Source organism: Propithecus coquereli, unplaced genomic scaffold (assembly GCF_000956105.1).
Source record: "Propithecus coquereli isolate 6110/MARCELLA unplaced genomic scaffold, Pcoq_1.0 Scaffold11, whole genome shotgun sequence".
In the NCBI taxonomy this organism is placed as follows: domain Eukaryota; kingdom Metazoa; phylum Chordata; class Mammalia; order Primates; family Indriidae; genus Propithecus; species Propithecus coquereli.
The window spans coordinates 8,225,520-8,235,318 of NW_012134969.1; the positions used below are offsets into that span (position 1 = coordinate 8,225,520).

General features: G+C 41.4%; 1 protein-coding gene across 3 annotated transcripts in view; it reads right to left on the reverse strand.

Moving 5' to 3' along the window:
* KIAA0226L (KIAA0226-like ortholog) overlaps positions 1-9,527 on the reverse strand; it is a 34,728-nt gene extending 25,201 nt beyond the window's left edge. Inside the window, exon 1 of one of the 3 annotated variants that reach the window (XM_012648616.1) lies at positions 9,434-9,527. Coding sequence is in view for 1 of the 3 variants with exons in the window: in XM_012648607.1 (XP_012504061.1) it covers positions 1,612-1,675 (64 nt within the window). In the remaining 2 variants the exon portion in view is untranslated. Of the gene's footprint in view, positions 1-1,611; positions 1,717-9,433 lie in introns of those variants that run through there. The other 2 variants (XM_012648590.1, XM_012648607.1) reach the window with 2 other exon arrangements.
* Positions 9,528-9,799: the final 272 nt, after the last annotated feature.

A 9,799-nucleotide genomic window follows, 5' to 3' on the forward strand; every position in this document is an offset into this window, starting at 1 on the left:
AAAAAAAAAAAAAAAGACCTTTATTGTGATATACTTCCACTTAATGAATATGTTAAATATATAAAACATGCATTAAATATATTTTCTCTTACGATCTTCTTAATAATATTTTCTTTTCTCTAGCTTACTTTAATGTAAGAATACAGTATATAAGTAGCATACAAAATATGAGTTAATCAACTGTGCATGTTCTCAGTAAGGCTATCAGTAAGGCTTGCAGTTAACAGTAGACTATTAGTAGTGTTAAGTTTTGGGGAAGTCAAAAGTTATATGCAGATTTTTTGCTGCACAAGGGGTCAGCAACCCAGCCCTCATGTTGTTTAAGGGTCAATTGTGTTGGTGTATGTATTTGTATATAATATATATTGTTTTCAGCATGTATTTATATATATACACACATATCTTTTGTATACAACATATATAAAAGTGCATATATAAATGTATATAACAAATATATAAATGCATCCTGAAAACATCACAAAAAGACCCAAATCACCATTCAAAAACATCATAAGGTATAGCTTGCTATGTTAACTGCCACTGACTACCCCCAAGTGTTTCATCTTCCTTCTTCTGACCTCAAATCCCACCTGTGCACCAACTTCTCTTTGTCACACATCTTTTCCCCTCTAATAATTTTGGATTTTATAGTTACAAAAGGAAACCATGACTATGTTTTTGTAAAATGTCAAAAACACAGAAGCCTAGAGTAAAAAGTGAAGAGCTGTCATGGCCCCAAGCTCCACCAATCCTACTTCAGTCTCAGAAATAACATTATTAACCATTTTACTCCTTCCAGACCTTCATCTATGGATTAACATATGTCAGATCAGAAGATATGTTTTGTTCTATTTTTTATATACACACAGAAGCATATTGGACATATTCCATAACTTACCTTTTTCTCACCGCAGTATGTATTAAGGGTGTATCTCATTCTTTTAAATTGTCTTATCACTTTCTATAACTGTATCATGCTTCACTTAGACCCATTGATAGAAATTTTTAGTTTTTCATTATAAGGTATACATAAATGAACATCTTTGTTCAAGTCATTTTTTATTGACTTTCTTTTACTAGTCCCTTTCTCTTACTAGTTCCAATCTTCGTGTGAGTCCACAGTTCATGATAACCTCTATGTTTCCAAGACAATAAAACTATAGAAGTAAGTCATGGTTTACTCTCAATTTTCTATAAATCATATATCTCTTGTGTGGGGGGAAGATGATTACAGATGTGAAACCACATGAAAAATATACAATCTCAAATGGTGAGCAATAGTGATCCCAGTGTTCTTTATAAACAGATTAAAGTCAACAGTTCAAAGACAATGATGTTATTTGTGAGAATATCACATACAGAAATGACCTAAATGCATTGAGCAAAAACAGACTTCCTTATAAAAAGCAATTTTCAGAGGCAGGTGTTTGTTCCACTTCCTTCTAGAAAGGTGTTGTTGCTTCATGTGAATAACAAGCAGGTGCTGGCTTTGCCAGGTTGTAAAATCAAAACATTTAGAGCTGGAATAGGTCCATATAGCTTCAAAACCATATCTAAGGTCACAGCTGGGCAGTGTCAGAGAGAGGACAAAAAGCCAGGCTGGACACTCACCAGGGATCACGAATTTCTCTGAGAGGTAGACTGACACAGAGGAGAGGGCAATGTTGGAAACCATCAAAGTCCAGGCCCTAAAGACAGAGGTCAATATTTCCATTTTTGTGATCTTTAAGGCAGCAGGTAATTCATGAGGTACCATCATACAATTGCTAGATGTATTACTTGTTGCCATACTGCTAGTAGTCTGTTAATTACTCAATTAAGAAATATATATTGAGCATCTACCTCACGTCTGGCATTGTTTTTGTTTTGGTGGCACTGGGGTAACACAAAACTGGTGACTAAAATAAGCTCCCTATACTCCAGTGGAAGGAAGACAGTGAACAGATGCACATTCAATGCATTTCAGGGGCTGATAGGTAGAAGGAAATACGGGTCTAAGCAATGCTTAGCATCTTCTCAACATACTTCCCTCTGTCATAAAGGAAGTCCTTTGAATCAGAGCTGCTTGGGTACAAAAGATAAAATCAATTTCCCAAAGCATTTTAAAGAAAGCGATATTGAGTCTCAAAGCTTACCATCATTCCTACTGAGATTTTCCAACTGGGATCAAAGGGCGAGCACAAGCTCAAGCACATATATGTTACTAGTTAACATATGTGCATCAGCAAAGGCCCTGGACAAAGGAGGGACTCCAGGGCTCCCCCAGCTAAGTCATTCTGCATGAGAGTCAGTGGCCCCATCAAGAATGACTGCAGCACTAAAGCCACCACAGGGACACAGTATTGACTGCAAAGATGCAACTTTTGCAAGGGGGACAGATGCCTCAGTTGAGCATGAGTCACCGTGACCTCTACACTGACCTCACAAAAGTCTTTCAGACCATAAGCAGCCAGCACTCTGAGAGCAGAGCAGCTTTAGCTCTTAATACCCACAACAGTCTTAAAGTTACTCCACGAATAAGTACAAGCATATCAGATTTAGGATTTAGATTTTCTCCGCCCCAACACTAACTACTCATAGAATACATAACTGGGGGCAACAGAGTAAAGATCCATCTTAAATGTTACCTTCTGAGGCCTCCCTGGTAACTCTATGAAAGACGGCAACTGCGTCTCCCCAGTAGTTCCTGTCCCCCTTCCCAGCAATATTCCTCTCCTTAGCACAAATCTCCATTTTATTTAATCTCTATGACTAGCACCTACTAAAATGTAAAAATTTTAAAGAATTTATTTTGGACATTGCTTTGTCCCCAGAACTCAGAACAGAGGCAATAATAGATGCTCACTAAATATATTCTTTGAGCTTATGAATGAAAGAATGAACAAACTAACAAACAATACTTAAGTATGACTATCTTGGTTATTTCTGTTGCCCACGAAAAGAAGTCAAGAATGGATGTCACCCTTTAGAAGAAATTAGAGACCATAACCTAAAATGTCCAACCATTTTCTTAAAATAAAGGATATTAGAGAATAGAAATCACAGACAGATTAGCATGAAAGGTAAAGTTCATTTTTGTCAGTTTTATGGTATCTCACTAAGCATGCCCAGTAATAAGTGCAAGTGAGTAGAGAACAAATAAACCTTTAACCACAGCATGTGAGCTGTTGGGTCAACATAGTTTCCCAGAATCTCTTCCCTTCTCAGGATCTACTTCCCTTCGTGCTTCGACTTGAAGCAAAGATTCACATCCCCAAAGAGGCTGGCAGACTCTATCTCATATCAAAGAGAAACCATTAAGATGCCCAATAATTTCACTCCACAGCTTCTACAACCATGTCCAGGAATTTCTATGAACGGTAATTTTCCTAAGGTCGCACCTTCATCAAAACATGTGCTAAACACTATGTCACAACAAAAGCAGCAGGAAGGAAACAGTGCCATACTGCACTGTTGGCCTCACATGGACTCCTCTGTGACTGATTTGGCCTTCAGCAATGACCATTAATCTCCAAGGCTGCTGTCAGAAGAACATGGAGGAAGGACAGAAAGCAACTAAGAGAAATAAGTGGGATAAGATCAGGGAAAACCAGATACTTCACCTGAGATAACTGCAGGGTTGCCCAAAACACCCAAATGACTAAGTCCCTATGGTTACTGAATACGTCACACTTCCCACTCTCGGTCTGTACAGTGATAACGTGCAACACTGCAGATGTTACGCCAATTTGAGAACTGAAATGGAGACCGTTAGGGACTTGCCCAAAGTCTCACCATTAGTAATTAGCAGAAGTAAGACAAAAACAAAAGTCTGACACCTGATCCAAAGTTTTTTCCACTGGTATTCATGTGTTCCATGTGGGCTGAAATCGGTAGGATATTTTCGATATCATTAGCAAAGTAATTTTAAGAATTTTCCTATCAGACCTTGCATAAAATGTAGGATTAAGAACCACATCGCTATATTTGAGCTCATGTCTCTGGAATCATTCTCAAAATTTTATGATTACTCTTTCTCATTAGTGTAAAAAAAAATGTTTTGGGCCGGGCGCGGTGGCTCACGCCTGTAATCCTAGCTCTCTGGGAGACCAAGGTGGGTGGATTGTTTGAGCTCAGGAGTTCGAAACCAGCCTGAGCAAGAGCAAGACCCCGTCTCTACTAAAATTAGAAAGAAATTAATTGGACAACTAAAAATATATAGAAAAAATTAGCCGGGCATGGTGGCGCATGCCTATAGTCCCAGCTACTCGGGAGGCTGAGGCAGGAGGATCGCTTGAGCCCAGGAGTTTGAGGTTGCTGTGAGCTAGGCTGACGCCACGGCACTCACTCTAGCCCGGGCAACACAGCGAGACTCTGTCTCAAAAAAAAAAAAAAAAAATGTTTGTACCATACAACTTCAGTATGAGAATATTTATCTATATACCTTACACATGGACGGCTATTCTAATACATTATGTAACTATAAAGTACACCTTAAAATAGCATTTTGTTCTTGCTTTCTAATTGAATCATCTTGTTCCCTAACAGTACGTACCCTCCACTTTGGGGACTACTGCTCAATTAACGTTTTACTTAAAAGCATTACACATAAAAAACAATAACAAAAACAGAATTACACTGAACATGAGTAGATAACTAAGATAACTAAGAGTTTGAATTTTTAATTTGAAAAATTAAAATTTTAATACAGAAATTTACCCAAAGTAAGGGTAGGTATCTGCACATGAAAGATGGCTAGATTTTCAAGTCTGGGCAAAATGAAATGAGAAGCCAGGTTGGAAAATAGTCTGGAAGTTCCTTAAATGGTTAAACATTCAGTTACCATTTGGTCTAATAATTCTACTTTTGGATATATAGCCAAGAGAAATGAAAACATATGTTCACACAAAAACTTGTACAGAGAAGTCTATGGCAGTACTTTTCACAATAACCAAAAAGTGGAAACAACCCAAATGTCTATCAACCGATGAATGGATAAACTAAATGTGTTGCATCCATACAATGGAATGTGACTCAGCCATAATTAGAAATGAAGTTGTGATTCACACTGCAACATGGATGAACACTGAACACATTATGCTAAGTGAAAGAAGCCAAACACAAAGGCATTTCACATTTATATACAGTCATATGAAATGTCCAGAACAGGCAAATTCATAGAGACGAAAAGTAGATTAGTCGTTGCTCGGGGTAGGAGATGGGAATAACGAACGGATACCAGCTTTCTTTTTGAGGTGATGAAAATGTCCTAAAAACAACTGTGGTCATGGTGGCACATATCTATGAATACACTAAAAATCACTGACTTGTACACTCTAAATGGTTGAATTGTTTGGCATGTAAATTCTATCTTGATCTCAATAACACTGTTTTTAAAAAATGAAATGGGGAAAAGGGCCTGTCTCCTTCAAAAGATCTAAGGAGACTAGAAGAAGCTGGCATTTCCCAGGCTACGAAATCAAAGGAACATGAGCCACGGGTCATGCTGTGAGCAAAGATACTGAAAGGATAGGAGAAAGCTAAAAGGAGAAATAGAGAGTAGATAAAGGAAATACTGAATAAGTATGCCTAAAATAGGTATGAAGAAGAGAGAGGAAGTAAAAGTGAAATTGTCGCAATAGAACTATCTAGAAAAAGAAAATCAAGAGCTGGTAAAGACAACATTAGCACTATGACCATCAGCAATTGGGCACCTACTGTCAGATTTTACACTGAGGATGGCCTGGACTTACAGACAGGAAACAAGGTCAGAAAGGGTAAATACTGTGGTTATATTTCAAGCGTTTATTTTGTAGAAATATATACAGAAGTACTTAGAAATAATTGATAGAATGCCTGGCATGTTCTAAATTTTCTACACGTGCACACACATCCATTTCCTTACTCCTTGATTAGGTCAGAATCTTTCAAGGTGTTTCAGATTATTACCAACCTAGCCCAACCTCCAACAAAAATGAACTCTTTCAGTTTTTAAAGAACAACATGCAAAGGACAGCTAGAGGAAAAGAGGCAGGGTGAAAATTATTAAGGGTATCTTGACTGAAAAACAGTTGATATGTGAACAAAACCCATAAGTCTAAGTACTATTGTTTGGAAAAACAGAAAGCAAGAAAACTACCATCTTTATTTCACAGTATAATAGAACATAGTTGAAGTTAATAACAAATTATTTCTCCTGTACTAAGGCAAACGCCAGCCTTCTTGAAACACTGTTTTCAAATGCCCAAAACCCAGGAAGCCCAAGCTAAACTAATCTAGCCCTAATTCTGCAAGCACAGGGGTGAAGGGAAGATCCAAACATCTCTCCAGGATATTAATATGCACCAAGCGTAGAGCAGATGGCCATCAACTTGGCAATGCCAACAACATGGACGTGTTTACCTTTCAGAGCCCAAATCTCCACAAAACCAAGAGCCTAAACTAAGAGTGAGCAACCAAAAAAAAAAAAAAGTCAAACCAAAAAAAACCCCAAAACCAAAAAAACCCAGATTTTTATATAGGTCACAGGACAAATCAAATGATATTGCAATTGAGCTGTATTTTTAAAAAACACCCTTAAAACATACACATATAGAGGTGCAAGTCTCCTCACTTACCAGATTTAAGGAGGCCATCCCAAAAAGTGTATTCTAAGAACCATGTCCAAATAAAGAGACAGAAAATAGCGAAGTACCCTACATATACTCTGGGGACTCAGCTGTTTTCTAATCCACTACAGCTTGCTGGAATAAAACAATGTAGAAGAGGGTAAGGAGAAATTTTCATCACTTAAAATCAACTAGCAAAAAACACATGTTGACTATGGGTATTTTTCAAGGTTACCTGCCAAAAAAAAAAAAACCTTTGAGGTCTAATTTACATTCATTTCTCTTAATAAATAAAAAGGTAAGAATCATTGGAACTAAAGCACTTATTTCTAAAAACGAGTTTGCAACATGATTGTTGGGCAAAGCACATTAAGTGTATAGTTTATTTCGCCTTCTACTCATTTGCCATTTTCCGGCCTACTGATGACAAAAACACTTGAAGCTGAAGCATTTTTTACTCCCTGAGAAGTATTTTACTTTCACTGTTCATACATTCCAGTAGAAACAAAGCATTCATTCCATATGGAATTTTTATTACTATTACATGAATCAGAGAACTGAGACCCAGAAAAAGGAAGTAAAGGTGATGACTGCAAAGTCACTCAGTGGTATGCTCAGAGTTCAAACCCCAGAACCTTGCTCCAGAGCCTCCAATCTCACTGTCCATGACGCCTCTATGCGTGGGATAAAACACAGCGCAGGAGTTAAAATACATACGTACATACAAACACACACAAGAGACCCAATCAAATATAATTTGTATGCCAATCTGAGAAAAATTACTTCTTAGCTGTGTGACCTTGAGCAAGTCACTTAACCTCTCCACGCTTCAGTATCTTTACAGGATTGCTGTGAGAACAAAGAGAATTGTAGCATGTGTATCTCAGTCTGGCGCACAACGTTCTATGAAAGTTAGCTTTATTATCACCATCATCATTATTGCATAAAGACTTACAGTGCAGTATAAGACAGCACAATTAAGGAGACCTAGTTTAATTCCCCAACCCCTTAACTGAGTCATCCTTCAACTTCTTTTCATTAAAATGGAAAAACCAATCAGAGATCTTACTGGGTATCACGAAAAGATGCAATATGACTAATAGGCACTAGGTATTACTAAAGTTGTAATTTCTGGAAGGCTGGACATGCTTATTCAAGAAGAACTGCTTGAATTTTTACAGCAACACAACCAACCATGCTAATCTCTCCTTTCTACACTATAACGGCGAATCTAGATTTAGTAACAAGGGAAACTATTCAATTTGTCAGTGCTATTACTTGTGTGCCCTCAGATGGGTGGGGAAAAATGTGCCAGCAAGCAAGGCACTTTCTTTAGCTCTTCACTTATCTTCAGGTAAAGACCATTCAAATGAAAATGCTCACTCTTGGGTGTTTGTTTATCCTTGGCTCTGACAGCACTTTCCCTGTGTCAGAAAACAAGAACTAAGAATGACAACAATGTTTTTGGAGTTAAATGGTGGCATAAAGACTATGTCTAATCAAATCTAACCCCCCAGAGAGAGTATGACCCTCAATTTTCATCAACGTTCCTAGCACCTCCCCCACTTGATACAGGCCCTAAAGTAGTTGAAGAAAAAGGCAAAGTTCCTGTCCTCGGCTGTCACACTGTGATGCGCAGTTTCACCTGGCAGTGCAATGAAGAGGAACCGCAACAAGAATTTGTGAAACAGACGCATCCTAACCCTTTGGACAGGTAATTACGAAAACCCCAGCACTACCACAAAGTTGCTGTCTTAACTCTGCTCCAAACTAGGTTGTCTTGGCGGCCAGGAGGGTGTGTGGGCAGCAATGCAACGATACCTCCATTTGGAAAGATCGTACTTTATATAATGTCCAAAACCACCTCCCTCCGGACTCTAGTTCATGTATCCTCCAAACCACCAGTGAGGTAGGGCAGGAGTATCCTCCCCCTTCTCGCGCAAGGGAACTGAAGTTCAATGAGGTTTTTTGACTTGCCAAGATCTCACCGCTGTTTGGCCCTAGGACTCGGGTCTAAGAAACCCGAGTTTACCAACTGTCGGTCCTTTGCACTCTCCCACCACGTCTTCAATGCAAAGATCCTTCCAAAACCCACTGCAATAACATACGGGTAGCCCTTGAATATACCCTTTCCTCTGAGTCTTAATTCTCATTTATGGTGAAATAACGCTTCCTCTGAAGGTTCTCCACATTCTCCAAGCTGACAGCATCAATTTCGCAGGGGATCGGTAGCAAACCCCCACGGCGTGGTGTGGCCGCGCACACGTGGGTGGGGAGTGCAGCAATTCCCCGCCCCCCGCTGCAATCTCAGCAGGTGGGCTCCACCTGGGGCGCTCCGACCGACTACACGCGGCTTTCACGCTCTGACCTAGCTCAGTCACGTAGCAGAGTGTCTGTCTGTCTGTCTGCCACCAGACATCCATGGGTTTGGGCGTGCTAGGTAGGGAGGCCGTCAACCGCAGCCCTTCGCAGTCCGTTTGCGCGCATTTGGAGAACCGAGAAAAGCCACAGAGCGCGGAACACAGCGCCCGGGGCCACGCAGGGCTCAGGCTTTGTACTCACTGAGAATCGCCCCGAGTAAAAGTGCCCTGAGGCCCCGCCCCTGCTCCCTTCCTGGCCCAAGACCAGCACAAGGTCACTCTCACTTTGCAAAGTCAATGCCATAAAAATCCGCCACCGCGCCGAGGAGCCCCTTTCTATGGTCTCCAAGGGGCTCCCGACACTGTCCTGACCTACGCTGAGATCCCCGGGTCTCTGCTCGGCACAAGCCTCTCTGGGGCGCCTTCCCCCATCCCGCCTCTCCCGCGGCGCTCCCTTCCCCCATCCCAACCCGCTCCCGGCCCCGCCCCGCCTCACCCCCGCAATGGAAAGCGGCGCGGGTGGACGCGGCGCGTCCGGTCTTCGTCCGCGCGGCTCGCGGCAGCTTTCAGTGGTCACCGCGCTCCCCAGGCAGCAAGGAGAAGGAGGGGCAAGCGACGCTTGGACGCCGCCACGCCCCCTGCCGTCCCCACCTCCCACACCCGCGCCGCAGCTGCCCTCTGAGAAGCTCCCCAGGCAAGCGAAGCGCAGCTCCCCGGTCGGCTGCTCGCACCGAGATGGAAGGAACTTGGGCTCTCCGGCTCCCGCACCCCTGCAGCCGTGCCTCCTGCTCCGGACGACCCGAGCGGGGGACAGCCGGGATCCCCTGTGCGCCCCTCTTCGCGTCCTCTTGG